Source organism: Moschus berezovskii, chromosome 22, assembly GCF_049115385.1.
Source record: "Moschus berezovskii isolate FMDL1 chromosome 22, NW_MosBer_1.0, whole genome shotgun sequence".
In the NCBI taxonomy this organism is placed as follows: Eukaryota; Metazoa; Chordata; class Mammalia; order Artiodactyla; family Moschidae; genus Moschus; species Moschus berezovskii.
This window is the reverse complement of record NC_142481.1, coordinates 38844741-38863172: the sequence shown is the minus strand read 5'-3', so window position 1 is coordinate 38863172 and position 18432 is coordinate 38844741. Positions and strand designations below refer to the sequence as shown.

General features: G+C 50.3%; 1 protein-coding gene across 2 annotated transcripts in view; it reads left to right on the top strand.

Annotated features, from left to right (window-relative positions):
• The first annotated feature begins 771 nt into the window (after window positions 1-771).
• LOC148774402 (liver carboxylesterase-like) overlaps window positions 772-18432 on the top strand; it is a 31531-nt gene continuing 13870 nt past the window's right edge. Inside the window, exons 1-8 of one of the 2 annotated variants that reach the window (XM_088829952.1) lie at window positions 772-823; window positions 3433-3637; window positions 6144-6288; window positions 8610-8743; window positions 10845-10998; window positions 12685-12789; window positions 14691-14795; window positions 17401-17439. In XM_088829952.1, coding sequence (XP_088686078.1) covers window positions 772-823; window positions 3433-3637; window positions 6144-6288; window positions 8610-8743; window positions 10845-10998; window positions 12685-12789; window positions 14691-14795; window positions 17401-17439 — 939 coding nt within the window. The remainder of the gene's footprint in view (window positions 824-3432; window positions 3638-6143; window positions 6289-8609; window positions 8744-10844; window positions 10999-12684; window positions 12790-14690; window positions 14796-17400; window positions 17440-18432) is intronic. The other variant, XM_088829953.1, reaches the window with a different exon arrangement.

Here is an 18432-nt window from a genome sequence, read left to right as displayed (position 1 = left end):
TGAGGTACTCCTTTCCCCATTTGAAACCAGTCTTTTTTTCCACCAAAGTGTGCCCTTGTCTAAAGACCTCTGTTTGCTTATGCCTGCTTTGGGTGGCTCACAGTGCACTAGGGTTAGAATCCAGGAAGGGAGAAACACTTGTAAAACTAGTGGTTCAAAAATCAGTGGCTATCTGGACTGCAAGGAGATCCAACCAGTCCATTCTAAAGGAGATCAATCCTGGGTGTTCATTGGAGGGACTGATGCTAAAGCCGAAACCCCAATACTTTGGTCACCTCATGCAAAGAGTTGACTCACTGGAAAAGACTCTGATGCTGGGAAAGATGGGGGCGGGAGGAGAAGGGGACGACAGAGAATGAGATGGCTGGATGGCATCACCGACTCGATGGACATGAGTTTGAGTGAACTCCGGGAGTTGGTGATGGACAGGGAGGCCTGGCGTGTTGTGATTCATGGGGTAGCAAAGAGTCGGACACGACTGAGCGACTGAACTGAACTGAACTGAACTGATCTCTAATCAGGAAGTTTAATGCAAGCTCTTTGGATCGAAGTCAAAGTCTAGGAGGGCGGGGCCTGGACGGGCTTGGCCGCCAAAACTTCAGCCCTTGCCTCTTAGGGACGGGGGAGAGCTCTTCTGTTGTCTCCCCATCAGCTCTTGGGCGGCGGGGGCGGGGCTGGGGAGAGAAGCTGGAGGGGGCGGGAACTGGGCAGACTCATAAGGCCCTCCGGAGGCACAGAGACTGAGGATGCAGAGCTTGCTGTCTTGCCAAGATGTGGCTCGTCGCTCTGGTCCTGACCTCCCTCGCCATTTCCACGGCTTGGGGTGAGTCCTCCTGAAATGCAAATAGCGGGCGGTCTTTGGGAATCCTTGCGGGGGACCAGGTGGAGGAGAAGCGTACAGGGCAAAGCAGTGACAGGCCACTGGGGCCCACAGCAGCGCACGCTGTCAGGACTCTGAGGCTCTGCCAACTCCCGGCAGCGACAGGAGACAAAGGGGAGGGTACACCCTGGGAGACGCAGCTGCACCGGCCATGCCCCGTGCAGGAGGGCAACCAGCTCACCTATCGCTGAGCAGCTGAGGACTTTGGCGAGCTCCGTGTGTTTCCCCCTTGACCATTAGTCCAGATATGGCTAAAAGTGTCTTCAGTTCAGTTCAGTCGCTCAGTCGTGTCCGACTCTTTGAGACCCCATGAATCACAGCACGCCAGGCCTCCCTATCCATCACCAACTCCCGGAGTTCACTCAAACTCATGTCCATCGAGTCGGTGATGCTTAGCGGAGTATTGATGTCCACTCTGGAGTCAGCGTGGCTGGGTTCCCATCCAAGGCAGCACTCAGTACTGTGTGTTCTCAGACAAGTTATGATTCTTTTCTGTGTCTCAGATTTGCATGGCTAAAATGGGAGTGAGAACTGTATCTACATCATTGGGCTGTTGTAAGTGTGAAATGGGTTGTTTCTAAAGAGTGTCTGGAATTGGATAAGTGAAAAAACAGTGATTCATAAGTAAAGAGTGGTTATAACTTACAGTGTACTAGTAGACACTCTGAGGTGTGGTCAAGCCCATGGATCAGGAGCCAATGGTCATTTAAGAGATAGTTTGTTTTTCCCAGTTTCCCAGAGGAGGGGGCCTGACACCACCTGGTGGGCTAGAAGGTGAAGCATCAGGTGTGTCAGGGGGCAGAGGAAGAAGGGAGGAATCTGGATACGAAATTTATCTTGGTTGATGGGGTGGGCTGGATAGAGTGAGGGAGCTAGCCAATCCCCGCCATGCTCCAGGGCTTAGGGACTGCCCACAACTGGTAGGTACTTTGCCCTGGAGTGATTAGGGCAGGATGATAGTGGCCGTTTTGGCAGGCCTGATAAAGAAGGTGGTTGGGGTTCAGCCTCTGGCATGCTGGAAGAGAAAATTCATTCCTGTCTCCAGGGATCGGCTAACTCTGGGAGGGGCAGTCCCCCCAGAATCAGCAAGGCTCCCAGTACCAAAGCATCAGAATACACAGCATAGAAGACATGGTTAATACAAGGGTGCAGCAAGAGCCCTCAGAATGCATCTGTACCATTTTATAGATGGAAAAACTGAGGCTCAGACTGGGAAAGGTATGTATCCACGGTCAGCTGGAATATCATGCTCTGAATTCTATCCCTGCCTCCTGAGTCCAGAGCCAGTGCTCTGGCTGTCAGTGCTGACAGCCCAGCCTCCACTGGGTTTAATCCTCTTCCTGGTGCTGTGACACTGTGAGAGGCCCAGAACCGAGGGTAGGAGCAGAGTTAAAAGTACATGATTATCCCCTTTCTGCTGGCTTATCTGTGTCGAGTCAGTCTATTTCCATCTTTTAAAAATCCATACTGGCTTCCTCCATTTCTTCAGTTACCTCTTTGGAAAATGGACATATTAATGTTTCCCTAGCAAGGCTTTTGTCATTGGATTGTCCACGTGGCACAGAGAAAGTACCCAATACACAACATTACATGTACCTCAAGTGGTAACCCGGAGAAGGCAATGGCACCCCACTCCAGTACTCTTGCCTGGAAAATCCCATGGATGGAGGAGCCTCATAGGCTGCAGTCCATGGGGTCGCTACTAGTCGGACACGACTGAGGGACTTCACTTTCACTTTTCACTTTCATGCATTGGAGAAGGAAATACAACCCACTCCAGTGTTCTTGCCTGGTGAATCCCAGGGAGAGAGGAGCCTGGTGGGCTGACATCTATGGGGTCGCACAGAGTCAGACACGACTGAAGTGACCTAGCAGCAGCAGCAACAAGTGGTAACCGCTGCTGTCACCATTGTTGCCTGTGCCTTACAGCCCATCACCCACTTTTTCACCTTTGCCAACTGGGCATCTGTCCACTTCACACACGTTTCTTGAAGGCTGTCATCGGATGTGTCTATAAGACCAGGTCTGGGTTATTCTTCTCTGTTCTGGCCACATGCTTTGAGAGAGAGGTTGTCGTTTTGTCTGTATCTAAAGGGGAACAATTGGCAGGATGAGAGGCTGGAAATCATTTCCTGTTAGGATGCTTAAACAAACTGCAGCTGTTGACGACGGACAAGAGAGGACTTGAGGGATGAGCATGAACAGGGGTCAACACGAAGGCCACCTGCCTCATGAAGGTGCAGGATGTCCCCAAGCAGGGAGGACCAGGCCTGATGTGGCAACTGCAGGAGACGCATTTGAGCTCAGTGAGAAAAAACCGCCTGCTCCGCGGGAATGGGACAGACAGAATGTGACCCCCAGTCTCGCTCCCTCTGATGACCCTGTGAGTTAGGAAGGACAGTTAGCTTCTCTCTCTCTCTCACATAAGCAGCTGAGGCTTAGAGGGTTGAGAGGACATTCAAGATCACATGGCAGAGGTGCCAAAGTCCACCCAGAATCCAGTTCAAACCTTCACCACTGACGTGTCCTCATTTCCTCTCAATGTCCACCAGGGCGGCCACCCTCACCACCTATTGTGGAGACTGCTCAGGGCAGAGTCCTGGGAAACTATGTCAGCTTAAAAGGATTTGCACAGCCTGTGGCCGTTTTCCTGGGAATTCCTTTTGCCAAGCCTCCTCTCGGATCCTTGAGGTTTGCTCCACCGCAGCCTGCAGAACCATGGACCTTCGTGAAGAATACCACCTCTCACCCTCCCATGTAAGCCGGGGGTGTGGCTTTTGGCATCTTTCAGTGGGGATGTTAGTCTCCAAGGGATGCAGGTGGGAGCCAAGGCAATCTTCTGAGCGGCTCATGCTCTGTTCTGGAATCCTCAAGATATTGTAGATCCTTACCAGCATTCCAGAATTCTCACAGCACTGTAGAGCCTTTTATTCAACCAATACTTCTGGAGCACCTCCTGTGTGTCAGGCGTGTTCTAGTTTCCTGGGATCCATCAGTGACCCAAAGAAAGATCCCACCCTCATGCAGCTTGCCTTTGTAGCAGGGAAAGACAGATCCTGAGCAATATGCAAGGTAACAGATTATATAATATGTAAGAATAGCCTAAGTGCTTTGGAATAAACAAGGAGTTGAGCAGTGGTGGGGGCGGGTCAGAAGTAATGATTCTGTTTATTCTCCTGTCTTGATCTTCGATGCAGCTGGGGAGTGAGGTGGGCCAGGATTGTGTGTGTGTGGGGGGGGGGGTCTTTGGGGTATCGCCAGTTCCTAACTCCCAGGTGTGACTGCTGCCGAGTAAGGAGCAGAGCAATGGTCGGTGTGTCCTAGTCACTGTGTCCACGTTGGGCAAAGAAGTCAGAGTCATCCCCCAGAACACCTAGGACATCTACATGCGAGGATCCTGGGGATTTCCAGGATCTGCCTTTTGCAGCTAGTTTCCACCCTTAGGTGAGGTCCAGAACCACCTCATTAACACAACAAATGGTGCATTTGTCAGTCTCTTCACTGAGGGAATTCCTAGGGTTTTAGGAACTCCTTGCAGGAAATGGGAAGACCAAAAATATATTTCTTATTATATCACAGTATCATATCACACAATACAGATACTTTTTTTTAATAATTTTTGGATTTTTTTATTAAGTTTTTATTGGCTGTGCTAGGTCTTTGTTGCTGCACGTGGGCCTTCCCCAGTTGCAGGAACAGGGGCTACTCTCTAGTTGAGATGCGTGGGCTTCTCTTTGCAGTGGCTTCTCCTGTTGTGAATGAAGCACCAGCTGTAGGGCTCGGACTCAGTCGTGTGCGCCTGGGCTTTGCTCCAGGGCGCGTAGGCTTCAGTAGCTGAGGCTCCCAGGCTCTAGAGCACAGACTTAGGAGCTGTGGCTCACAGGTTTAGTTGCCCCCTGGCATGTGGGATCTTCCCAGATCAGGGATCAAACCTGTGTCTCCTGCACTGGCAGGCAGATTCTTTACTACTGAGCCACCAGAGAAGCCTCTGATCTGAAGATTTTGTGGTTGTTCAGTCCATAGGTTATGTCTGAATCTTTGCAACCCCAGGGACTGTAGCCCATCAGGCTCCTCTGCCCTCCACTATCTCCTGGGCTCAAATTCATCTCCCTTGAGTTGGTGATGCTATCTCACCAACTCATCCTCTGCGACCCCCTATTCCTTTTGCCTTCAATATTTCCCAACATCAAGATCTTTTCCAACAAGTTGACTCTTAGTATCACGTGGCCAAAGTATTAGAGTTTCAGCATCAGCAACAGTCATTGCAATGAGCATTCAGGGTTGATTTCTTTTAGGATGGACTGGTTGGATCTCCTTGCAATCCAAGGGACTCTCAAGAGTCTTCTCTAGTACCACAATTCAAAAGCATCAATTCCTTAGCCTTCAGCCTTCTTTATGGACCAATTCTCACACTTGTACATGACTACTGGAAAAGCCATAGCTTTGACTGTACGGACCTGTGTCGGCAAAGTGATGTCTCTGCTTTGTAATATATGGTCTAGGTTGGCGATAACTTTCTTTGCAAGGCGCAAGTGTCTTTTAAATATTAAGTAATGCTGTTACTGCTGCTGGATCTTTCAGATCCATTATTTGGGCAATGAATAACACTTGACAAGATGAACCGACAGAATCTTAGCATGTCAGTGCTGCCATACCCATGTAGAAATCATTCCCCTCGCTAGGCATGGCAGACTGGGACCCAGAACAGAGAAGGAACTTGCCCAAGGTCACTCGGCATATAAGTGGCAGAGACAGAACTAGAACCCAGTTCTCCTAATGTTGCACCACAGATATTTTGCCCTGACCTGTTACATGCCTTAATGACTGCCAACAGAGTGGCTTCTCACCGTTTTTGGAAGTCTCCCATGGACTGGAACTCCTGGTTGACCTGTCAAGGAGTGTGAGCACCCTGCACTCGCTATGCAGCAGAGAGTCAGCTGCAACCAGGGCATGCAGGAAATGATCCACTTCGAGGCTCATAAGCAGCATCTTCTTGACACAATGCGTTCCGACGTCTCCTGAAAGGGGGAGGTGCCAGGCCTTCTCATTAGTTACTCTCCCCAGAGACCGTGGTGAGCCCTGGAGCCCCCTATCCTGACCCCCCAGGTAGTCTCCCACCCATTCCAGTGTCTGGAATCTGCTAAGACAGCTCTGTTTACAGGCTTAATTCTCCCAGTCCAAGACCTGGCCTCTCGACAGGAGGCGTCTCCTTGATCAGCTCTGATTGAACACCAGGAGTCTTCTCTTTCCTCACCCTTCCCAGGTGCTCCCAAAGCACAGTCTTGGCAGAAATGTCCTCAGACTTCTTTAGCAACGGATTGGAGAGCGTTAAGCCTAAATTTTCTGAAGACTGTCTTTACCTAAATATATACACCCCTGCTGACTTGACTAAGAGAAGGAGGCTGCCGGTAAGCAGTGGGAAACACTGGTCAAGGCTGGTGTAGACAGGAAGGGGATGAAGGCAGTGTTGGGTGGGGGCGTCTTGGGCCAAGGGTCTTCTGGGGCCCCAGGGCTTTCTTGTGAACCACGGCCAAACCTGGCATCAGGGAGGGCAGGTGGCCCACGCCTGTTTCCCCTCGGCCAGAAGCGGGCCCCTGGGGGAGATTGCTGCACATCTGTAATGCACATTTTAATGTTTCTGATGTCTCTCATGCTAATAGATGGACAAGAAGGATGACTCTTATGCTAGATTAGGAATCTGATACCCAGAGTAGGTAAAACATAACTTCCAATAAAGTTAGAGCTGGAAGGAATCTTGGAGATAAGCCAACAAATCAACCCTTCCCTTACAGACAGAGAAACTGAGGTCCTGTGAGGGGAAGACCAGGTCACAAAGTAGGGGTGGCAGGACTGGAGCACGGGGCTCCAGGAACTGCCAGGAGCTCTCTGACACAGGCTAGCATGGAGCCTGTGTGTGGCCTTTCCTCAGCACACAGAAACCCTCTCTGACAACTTCCTGTGACTTGGTGTCACAGGTTGGGGAGCAGAGCCTGGAGCAACAAGGCTGCACTTTCCTTTGCCAACGATCAGGATTTTTGTGTAGTTACTTTCACTTCCTAATTGTCTTTGGCCCAGGTTAGTGATGCAGTGAGTCAGCATTTCCAGAATAAATGGAGCCCAGAGACAGGGCAGCCTTCCAGACTCAGGTTGGAGGGTGGGGCTGGTGTGCTATCAAAGGAGGGGTCAGGAGGGATAGAGGCAGGGGTGGGCGCACCCAGCCATCTCCCAGGAACACCCGTGGCATGGTGCCCAGGTGTGGAGGAGGGTGTCTGAACTTGAGACTAGGAGCTTGAGGAGGTGGGGACAATCGATCACTCATGCATGCATTCATTCGCCTGTTACATACTTAGTGCTCCCGCACACCTAGCTAGAAGTGGGGTTAAGAGAAAGAGGAACATAAACTATGACCACACAGCCCCTGCCTTTGAAGAGCTGCACCGAGCTGGACTGGCTTCTACAGCACACTGCTGCTGACCAGCCCGTGGCTCAGCCTGGACTCAAGAGGAGACTGCAAACTCAGTCCCTCCACCGGGAGGCAGTCAAGGATCGGAGGTGTTGAGGAGCAGGGGCTCTGGGAAGCTGAGGCTGGAGAACCTCTACAATGGACACAGACCATGGAACTGCAGAGTCCAGGTGTAAATACCAGTTCTGCCGTTTACTGCCTGAGAGACCTGGCTCTGTTTCCTCAAATCAGGGATAATCACCCATGAGTTTGCAGTGATGAACATGAAGATTTATGTCAGCATCTGGCACGGCACATGAGGCAACTTCCTGATCTTCAGTTAGAGGTGAAGGGAAGGAATTCCTCCTGCCCCAACAGCCAACCGACTGCAGCATGGCCGTTGGCTGCTGTGTGCTGGGTGGCTCGACATGTGGCCTCTGCAGCCAGACTGCTTGGGGTCAAGTCCTGTCTCCACTGCCTAGAGGCTGCGTGACCTCAGGGTGGTTCAGTGCCCCAATTTTCCTGTCCATTAGGTGGGATAATAGTTGTCCCTCATTGATGAATGGGTTATTTTTAAATGCTTAAAACAATTCTTGGCACATAGTTCATGTGTGAGTTCTTCAAATTTTTTGTTAACAAAATGATTATAATATTACTTTAGCTATTCTCACTTTCTTGCTTTGTGAACTCCTTAAATTTGGGGACATGCATTATGAATGGCCTCAATTGTTACCACAGTCCCTGGCACCTAGTAGGTTTTCAGATCATATTCATCAAATGGTTGAAGACTTCTTGGAGGAGGTAGTTTTAGGCTGGGCTTTGGAGGATGGGTGAGATTTTGGGAGCAGAGGAGGCAGCAGGAAGGCATATTAAGATGAGGTATCACCCAGGGCATAGGCTTCTTGACATGATCATTCATTCACATGAGAAGTTGAATTCACCACAGAGAAGGTAACTAAGATGAAGCTGAAACAAGCTTCTAACCAAGGGCTTCTGCATGCTGAGTGTGCTGAGCTGGGTGAGGGGTCCAGGAGTGAGGGTGGTGGGAGTGTTGGGGAGGAGAGGATGCTCGAGCTTGGCTGTTCCCATGATGATGTTCTCAGCATGAGAAGCTGAGAGCAGGTGGCCCTGGGGCAGGGGAGACAGGCAGGGGCAGCCAGGGAGCCCTGAGTGGGGTGGTGGCCTGGGCCGCAGCTGGAGAACGGGGAGGTGACCAAACCAGACAGCCTCTGAGGTCTTCCCCAGCTCTGCCTCCAGTGACCCCGTGGTTGCATCCTCCCCATCCAGGTGATGGTGTGGATCCACGGAGGCGGTCTCATGATGGGCGGGGCATCAACCTATGATGGGCTGGTTCTCTCTGCCCATGAAAACGTGGTGGTGGTGACCATTCAGTACCGTCTGGGCATCTGGGGATTCTTCAGGTAAGACCCTGGACTCTCCTGGTGGCACCTTGCCCCCAGTGTGGGGGTGCTAGGACCCCACTCTGGTCAGGGAAGTCCTCAAGGGGATCCGGCTAGGCTTCCTACTAAGACATCTGAGTCCCCTCCTAATTGGGCTCCACCTACCTTCTCATTCCCCAGCCACCTTGGTGCACTTACTTCTGAGCTCTTACACAGAAAACTCCTAATCTCCCTGACAACTCCTACTATTCCTACCAAGCCCAACCCAGTTGTTATCTCATCTGAACTACTTGTCTCTTTTTCGCTGTGCTGCCTGGCACGTTGCTCTGTCTTTAAGATGACAGTTACCATGCAGCACAGCACTTAGAGGCTCACACATCTTTCCTCCTGGGGAAGTAAATGTGTATTACCATAAGTGAAATAGATGACCAGTGCAAGTTCAATGCATGAAGCGGGCACTCAGGGCCGGTGCAATGGGACAAACCAGAGGGATGGGATGGGGAGGGTGGTGGGAGGGGGGTTCAGGATGGGGGGGCACATGCACACCCATGGGTGATTCATGTCAGTGTATGGCAGAACCCACCACAATATTGTCAAGTAATTAGCCTCCAATTAAAATAAATAAATTATTATTTTTTTTACAAGGAAGGGGCAGATACATGTGGGAGCTCTGTGAAGTCTTGTAGGTGAAGGAACGGGTGCCTGGAACTGGGAGGTTGTAAGGAGCATCTGACTCCAGGGGTTCATCTTTTGGGAGGAGCTTTGGGCCCACTCACCCCGTTTCCTTCCTGGACTTTGGCACATGTATGAGTGAGGGCTGAGTCTCCCACATGGCTTCTCTGTGAACAGCAACCAGGTTTCCAGCAGGCAGTTCCTGAGCTTTTCCCGAATGCACTGGCCCAGGACCTCTTACCCTAAGATGCTGGGGGGTGGGCCAGGGGAGGGGTGGTCACCTCCGTGGAAAGACCTGTGGGCTGGAGACAGGTTTTCCCAGGGGAGTCGTGTCCCAGGATGTTCCCCTTCACGGAGACCCCTCAGCTTTTTCCCCCACGGCCCGTGTCTGCTACCAGAGACAGTGTAACTGCACGCACTCGCCCCAATTCCTCTCCCCCAGCCTCTCCTCTACCACGTGAGTCAGGGTTTTATCCCCACCACACACCTGACCACTCTGGTCCAGGTCATCATGACCCAGCATCTCTTGGCCAACCTCAGCAGATCCACACATGATCCCTCAGTTCTTCTTGAAAAGCTGACCTCTCCTGGCTCCTGGCCACCTCCTCCCTCATGGGTGCTCCTTCTCAGCTCCTCCTGGCCCTCCTCCTCCTGTCTCAGCCTCTGTGTGCATCTTCTTCTTTGTCCCACCGATTCCCTGAGTGACCTCAGGGAGCACTTCCAAGCTTCCCATTTTCCGTCCCATTTCTCCACTGAGGCCCACAAGTACACCATTAAGTGCCTCCTACCTTCCCCATGGGACGGCTGAGAGCACCTCACTCCTCCACAAACAAACAGAACCCTTGACTCCCACTGTCTCTCTCTGCAAACACTGCTCCTCTCCCCGCAACAGGGCCTCATGCTCAACTATTGGCAAATACACCCTTCCAGTTACTCTGGGTAAAAACCTTGTAGTCGCATGAATTCTTCTCTTTTTTTCACTCCCCACATCCAGTCACCACCAAATCCTCTTGGTTCCACAGTAGCCAGAGTGATCATTTAAGACATGAGTGGAATCATGTCCTCTTTTCAATGGCTGCATCTTACTCACAGCGACATGGCTGTCCTCATGCAGACCCTGAAAACTCCCTGCAGCTGCACGTTCTAGACTCACACTTCTGATCCCTGGACCCTAGGGCCTTTGTACTTGCTGTTTCTTCCACTGGGAATTCCCTTCTTTGGATATTTGCAAAGTCCATGTGCTCATAGGAAATGCTCAATCAATAGATGAAGGATGGCTTGTAGAGCCCTACAGCAGATGAGGATGGAAGAAGATGAAGACCCCGTGTGAGGGCTGTGGAGGCCCAGTCCTTTCCAGAAGGCTCACCTGGATCCCCAGCGCCATCTCTGGTCCTCAGGGCCCTGCTGGGACATCTCTGCTCCCAACCCCACCCTGTTCTCTTACTCACAGCACAGGGGACGAGCACAGCCGGGGAAACTGGGGTCACTTGGACCAGGTGGCCGCACTGCACTGGGTCCAGGAGAACATTGCCAACTTTGGAGGGGATCCAGGCTCTGTGACCATCTTTGGAGAGTCAGCAGGAGGGGAAAGTGTCTCCATTCTTGTAAGTCTTCCTGGCCCTGATGTGGCTGCTGATGGGACCCCTTGCAGATCAGTCCATCTAGTCCTGGGACCTTTACTTCCAAGACCTGGATTCAAGGCTGACCCGACTCTGTGCAGCATCAGACGGTGGAGAGTAGTGGCCAGACTCCCCTTGTCCCTCCGGGATGCTCAGGCTCAGCTTAGCCTCCGGGGCCATAGCTGCAGCCACGGCTGCGACAGACACACCCTTCCTGTCCTGTGTTGGTTGGGCTCATCCTCTCCTTCTTAATCATTTTAACATTTGGACTCGCCTCACTTCTCTTGAGATGTAGGGGTGGGTGTAAATGATTAATCAGAGGAGCCGACTTGAGGTTGGTTTGAGTGTCCTTGTCTGACTTGAAGCCAAGCCTGCAGTTCAGGGAGTCACGAGCACTAGGAAAAGGCTGGGGTCCCCGCTGAGGGCTCTGAGGCTTGTCCATGCCCAGGAGGGAGGGCAGCAGTCTCTGGGGCGATGGAGCTGGGCTGGGGAGAAGGGGAAGAGGAGGGATGGGGATGGGACAGGGGACGAGGGCCACTGACAGGACCTGGGAGTGTGGTGTGGGGAATGGGAATGAGGGAGGCACCAGGGAAGCAAAGCTGGAAAGCCAGGTTAGAAGGTGCTGGGAGCTGTGAGAAACCTTCCAATTGCCTCACTATTGAGCACTATTACTATATTTTTAAAACATTTAGGGTCATAGTTGAATATTCAGAGAAAACCTTATTATATTTTATAAAATGGAGAATAAAGAAAATCATAGATAACCCCCCAAATAAAAATCCGTCCACAGTCGCATTAGCCAGTGACTCTCACCATGGACAGTTCCTTTTCTCTAGTATTTTTCCCATGCTGTTGTGTGCTTAGTCACTCAGTCGTGTCCAACCCTTTGCAGCCCTGTGGACTGTAGCCCACCAGGCTCCTCTGTCCATGGGGATTCCTCAGGCAAGAATACTGGAGTGGGTTGCCATGCCCTCCTCCAGGGGATCTTCCCAACCCAGGGATTGAACCCAGGTCTCCTGCATTGCACGCAGATTCTTTACCATTTGAGCCAACAGAACAGCCCTTTTTCCATGAATCACCCTATCTATCATCTATCTATATCTATGAATTTTTAAACAAAAAAGCTTCCTTTACATTATAGCATATATGTTTCCCTAACCATTAATTATTATTTCCTATGATTTGTGTGTATAGTCATTATATTTCCGTGTAAACATGAGAAATACCTTATTTACCCAATGTCATATATTAAAACCTTGTGTTATTTCCACTTTTTCCTGTTATAAATAACGTGAACATCTTAGAGATTTTTTTTGCCTCCAGATCATTTTCCTTAAAAAAATCCTGAGTAATGGAAGTGGGAAATCAGAACTGTGTGTTTAAATCGAAGCTAGAAATTTCCAGCTGCCGTTCAGATACTTTGACTGTTGTGATCAGTGCATGCCTCGCTCTGTACACCCGGTTCCCTCTAGCGGAGGTTTTCTTGGAGAAGATGGACCCTCCGGTCAGTCTCGGGAACACGGTCAGTCAGGTCAAGCAAGGACCTGTCATGTCCACTGAGCCCCACGGTCTCCATGGGAAGAGCCCAGGACAGGGCTATGGATGGGTGTAGCTCTTGAAGACCCCACTCCCTGTGAGCATAAACTCCCTTTCTTGCCACTCTCCTCCCAGGTTTTATCTCCCCTGGCCAAGAATCTCTTCCACCGGGCCATCTCAGAGAGTGGCGTTGCCCTCCTTCCTGGCCTGGTCAAGAAGGACTCTAAGGCTGAAGCTGAGGTAGGTCTCACACTGGACTGTCCCTGCACCATGCTCTGCTCTGCTGAAGTTGTCGGGCCCTTTCTTATCACAGGGTCTGGCTGACACCCTCAAAGAATCCTAGAAGTGAGGCTGGCTGACCAGGAAGGGCGAGGACACACCCCGCCCCACTCCCAGTCTCCTGCTAAGCAAACTGGGGCAGAGAGCAGGAGTGCTTGTCAAGGTCAGCCGGTGATGAGGGCAGAGCTGGACTCAGGCTCATGACTCTGGGCTGCCAGCCCCGTGCACTTTGCCCTGAGCGTGCGTCCCAAAGTGTGCCAGGTGTGCTGAGGGGCTGCACAGTGGGCAGTGGCCTGTCATTGTGTGTTGCCTCCCTCAGGGTCTGAGTCTGCTGAACTCATTGGCCACATGTGAGCCTGGAGTGGATTTTCCCTGGGGGCTTGTGACTGGGGCAGGTTCCTGGAGCATTCATTCACTCAGCAAGTAGTTTTGATATAATCTGACATCTGGCAACCTCATGAAGCTTCTATTATAGTTTAGGAGGTAGAGTAATAGTTATACAACTGAAAACTTATAAAGTCAACTTTGACTAGAACAATAAAGACGAGGTACCTGATGTGAAAAGAATCCAAAAGGAGCACTTCGTCCAGTGGGTACGGGAAGTTATTAGAAAGGCTCCTGGAAAAAGTAATGATCAACGAGTTCAGATGAGAAGGATAAGCTGTAAATTACTTGGTAAGAAAAGAATATCCAGGGAGAGGACCAGCCTGAGCAAGTGTCCTGTGGCAGGAGCAGGTATCTCAAGTGAGAGAGTGAGGAAGGCTGATGTGGCCGGGGCACAAAGTGCAGACAGGACCTGAGAAGCTGAGGGTGGGGGCACTGGCAGGGCCACGCTACGTAGGACCTAGTGGGGACTTTGTCTTTATTTGGAGAATGCTAGGAAGACAGGAGTCACTGATGTGGAGCATTTGGTCAGGCTGGTTTGGTGCAGGGGTGGAGCCAGCAGCCACACTTAAAGGGAGGAATCTAAGACAGTGAAGGAATCTAAGATTCTTATTCCTGCCCTACCTCCCTCCCTCTCTCTCTGCCCACTCTGTCCACTTCTTACGGTCATTTCATTTATTTCGCAAACACCTACTGAGCACTGATTGCGTGTCAGACACTGGACCAGGCTCCAGGCAGCCCGTGCACACTCACCAGTGTCCCACCATCCTGGCACCTGACTTCTCTCCTGCATCTTCCCCTCTGGCTTCACTTTGCAAGTGACTGGCCTGAGGCCACATGGCTGTTAATTGGATGAGCCAAGATTCTAAATTAGACACTGGGATTGTGGATTCCACATTTTTAAGCTCCATTCCTTGCTGCCTCTCTTCAGTTTCAAGAATATTGTGCCCATTTTGACAGACGTAAAGTAACAGAGCAGAGGCTGTATAATTGGCATGACTGGGACCCAGGACGCGCACAGAGTGGTCTGGAGCATTTTCTCTTTCTTTCTTCTTCTTTTTTTTTTTTATTGTTTTAAACTTTAATTTTATTATTTTTGAAATTGTGTATTTATTTTTGACGGCGCTGGGTGTTTGTTGCTGTGTGCAGGCTCTCTCCAGCTGTGGTGCACAGGCTTCTCACTGTGGTGGGTTGCCTTGTTACTGAGCCCGGGGATGGGGTGCGGGAGCTTCAGTAGCTGTGGCTCGTGGGTTTAGTTGCCCCGCAGCAGGTGGAATCCTCCCAGACCAGGGATCGACCCGGATCCCCTGATTGGCAGGAGGATTCTTAACCACTGGACCCCCAGGGAAGTCCTGGTCTGGGGTGTTTTCTGCTACCATGGGCTGCCTTTGGAAACTGAGGTTGGGACAGAACACCTCGGTTTCAATGGAGGGATGAGACGGACTCTTGAATTCTGCTGTCACCCGTGCTCTCTCTAGCGAATTGCTGCCTTTGCTGGGTGCAAAACCACCACCTCGGCTGTCCTTGTTCACTGCCTGCGCCAGAAGACAGAGGACGAGCTCTTGGAGATAACACAAAAGATGGTAAGTGCATCCATTCTCTTGCAAACAAGCCCCGCACCCTGGAAACCTGGCCCCAGGCTTCACCATTTCAGCTTCAGTCCTCTTGCCCTAGAAAAATTACCTGGGACAGCTTCTCACCTTCCAGGAGCAGTGTCAGCCTCTGGATCTGAATGGGGAACTGTTTTTCTTTATTATTATGGACTATCTCAAACTTCAGCTAAGTCAAAAAAAGAACATAATGAACAATTAAGAATCCTCTAGATCTATCAAAACTTATTTTTTCTATTCTCATTTTTAGATCTATTTTTACAAATTAAACATTGTATATTTCAGAGGTAACTACCATCCTAAACTTCAGGGACAGAAATATGAAAAACAAATATTTTTGGAAAGATTTTCACAATTTACCTCAGTTAACTTAGAAACCATTTCATTTTTAAGCCAATGGTGGGCCACTTTTCTAGATTTTTTAAGACTCTGCCTCAGTTGTTATTCTAGGAAATCTATACATCAACCCATTAATCCAGCAAATCATCCATCCGTTTATTCATCTATCTTGCTGCTGCTGCTGCTAGGTCACTTCAGTCGTGTCCGACTCTGTGCGACCCCATAGACAGCAGCCCACCAGGCTCCCCCTCCCTGGCATTCTCCAGGGAAGAACACTGGAGTGGGTTGCCATTTCCTTTCCAGTGCATGAAAGTGAAAAGTGAAAGTGAAGTCGCTCAGTCGTGTCCGACCCTCAGCGACCACGTGGACTGCATCCCTCCAAGTTCCTCCGTCCATGGGATGTTCCATTCAGGAACTGGAGTGGGGTGCCATTGCCTTCTCCTCATCTACCTTATCATTCGTCTGTCCACCCACAAGTCCATTCAAAACTTCATTCATCTATTGTTAATTATCCGTGCACCATTCAGACACCAATATCGTCGCTCCCTCATCCATCCCTCCGAAATCAGTGATCCATCCATGCCCGTCTGCGCGGTGGCGTCCCTGCAACCACTTGTCCATCTGGCTCTCCAGTACTCCCCGTACTGACCTCTTCATCCGTCCATGCAGCTATGTTAAGTGTGTGTGGGGAGGGGTGGTAACAAGGAGGGTGATACAAATGTGAATCGGATATGTAGTCCCTGCTCACAAGGAACTGTCCAGGGAGAAACACACCCAAATACTTTGTGGGCTTTGTGTGGTAGGAATACAGAAAGGGGAAGTATTTGTTATACTAAGCAAGGATGCTTCACAGAGAAGGTGACCTGTGAGGCTTGATGGATGTCTGTGGCAGTGTGTCATCACAGAGATGCCACAGCAGGAGGGACACCCATAAATATAGCCCCTGGGCCAATAGAAACTATCCTCTCTGTCGGGGAGGGTTTGAAAGAAAGTCCAGAGTAACCGAAGCACCTGGGCTCTCTGTCTGGACTCTGGAGGGTATTCCTGGACTCCCAGAAACAAGTCTCTAACACCAGACTCTGAGCCCTTTCCAGTGTGGCCTTGGGACTTAGATCCTGGCTTCTCAGGCTCACGTGATGTGACCAATATGTTCAAACAATGAAAACACAACTGCTTTCTAATGCCTGAAAGGATGTAAATTTATTTCAGCATCTCTTAATGTGGCACATGAGGTCCAATTTATGAAGGGAGAATTGGTGACTTTGGTAAAACCCGGAGCCTCTATAATCCTCCTGAGTTTTCTGAGATCATGTGGAAGTGTTTCCATGATTACCTTCTCGCCCTAATAAACACACATAGACACACACACATGGACACACGCACCTGGATTGCAGAGCTACAACACATGATGGAGAGACCGTTTTTGGTGACCTCATACATACTGGTCAAGCCTGTTAGCTACAGTATAACAATAAAGTCAATACAATCGTGGTAAACTTACAACAAAGAGAATTTTCAGTGAGTTTGTATGAGTCAGGATTTTCTAATGCAAGATGAGAAAATTCATCTCAAAGTGCTTTGAGAAGAGAGAAGAATATGTTGTGACAGAATCTTCAGGTAACTCACTGACAGGTCCAGGAGTTGATGGCTTCAGGCATGGCTGGATCCAGATGCACATATGATGCTATTAAGAATCTGTCTCTATCCCTCAGCTTTTACCTTTCCGTGTTGGCTTCACTCTTAGGCAGATCTGGCCCCTAGGGAAGTTAAACCACAATAGTCTTACATCCTAACTGCTTAGAAAGCCTCTTTCCCAATAACTCCAGCAAAAGTTTTGGGTAAACTCTATTGAACTGACATGGGCACATGTCCACCCCTAAGTAGTCCCTGTATTCAGGGATTTGGTGCACCGGAGGTCACATACAGATGCCTGCAATCATGGAGTGAGAGTGGGAAGGGGGGGTCCCCAAAGGAAACTCGGGGTGTTGTTGCCTGGAGGAGGAAGACGGGGAAGTGGTGGAGGGCAGGGCGGCTCAGCAGCAGTCCTCTGCAGAGCTCCCCTCCCGCAGCCACCCCTGCACCCTGTGCTGGTCCCAGGGGAGGGCGTCCTGCCTGCTTTCCTCCAGCCCAGCCAGGGAGGCGCCAGGAGGGAGCGCTTGGTACCTTAGGGCACAGCTCACCGAGGTCAGCTTTCCTCCCAGAAGCCTCCTCACCACAGCCTCTATCTTTCTCTTCACAGAACTTTTTCACTCTTGATTTCTTGGGAGACCCAACAAAGGTAAGGACCTTTGGTTTGTTAATTGTGGGTTTTAAGTCTTGACACCTTTAAGCTCCAGTTACATATGAATGACAGAGTTCTCCCATGCGCAGCCATAGTAGCTCCTTGTGTTTACCCTGCTGGCGCCCGGAGACGGATAAAGTACTGTCCGGTGGCCCCGGGAGGAGACCAGTCATCAACCAGAACCCGCTCCCCGACGCCCAGGCCAGTGCTGTCTGTCATCAGCTCTGTGTCCCGGTCCCCAGCCAGCCCCTACTCTTGTTCACATTCCTAAAAACGCCCAGTTGGGGGAAGGCGAACGAGAAACCTCCCCTGTGGGGAGTGGAGATGACTGGGGAAGGGCTCTTCAGGAGCCTTCACAAGGAGCCTGGATTGTCTCCTGGGGGGTTTCAGGTTGACTGACTGTGCAAGTTGCACTGTTTGCAGGGATGTGGGGAAAGGAGCCGTGAAATTCCGTCCTCAGGACACGACCCTCCTCTCAGCCACGTGGGAAACTCCAACAGCAGCCTCCCACCTCCTTCGTCTCCTCCCTCCTTCCGACGCTTCCCTTCACCAGATTCTGATGGCACTAATTCTGTGGCATCTCAGTCTTGGCCTCTCTGCAGACTCCCTGGGGAGTCTCACCTTAAAAAGTGTAGAGAGGCTCAAATGAGACTTAGTCATTCAACAAAGGTTTTGTGGTTTTTTTTTTCAACTATGGTTGATTTGCAATGTTGGGCTGGTTTCTGGTATATAGCAAAATGATTCAGTTATACATATGTATACACAATCTTTTTAATATTATTTTCCATTGTGGTTTATTACAGGATATTGAATATAGTTCCCTCTGTGGGGTCTTGTTGCTTATCTGTTTTATATATAGGAGTTTGTATCTGCTAATCCCAAACTGCTAATTTAACCCAACTTGACCCCTTTTCCCCTTTGGTAACCATAGTTTGTTTTTTGTCTGTGAGTCTGTTTTGTTTTGTAAATAAGTTCATTTGTGTCATTTTT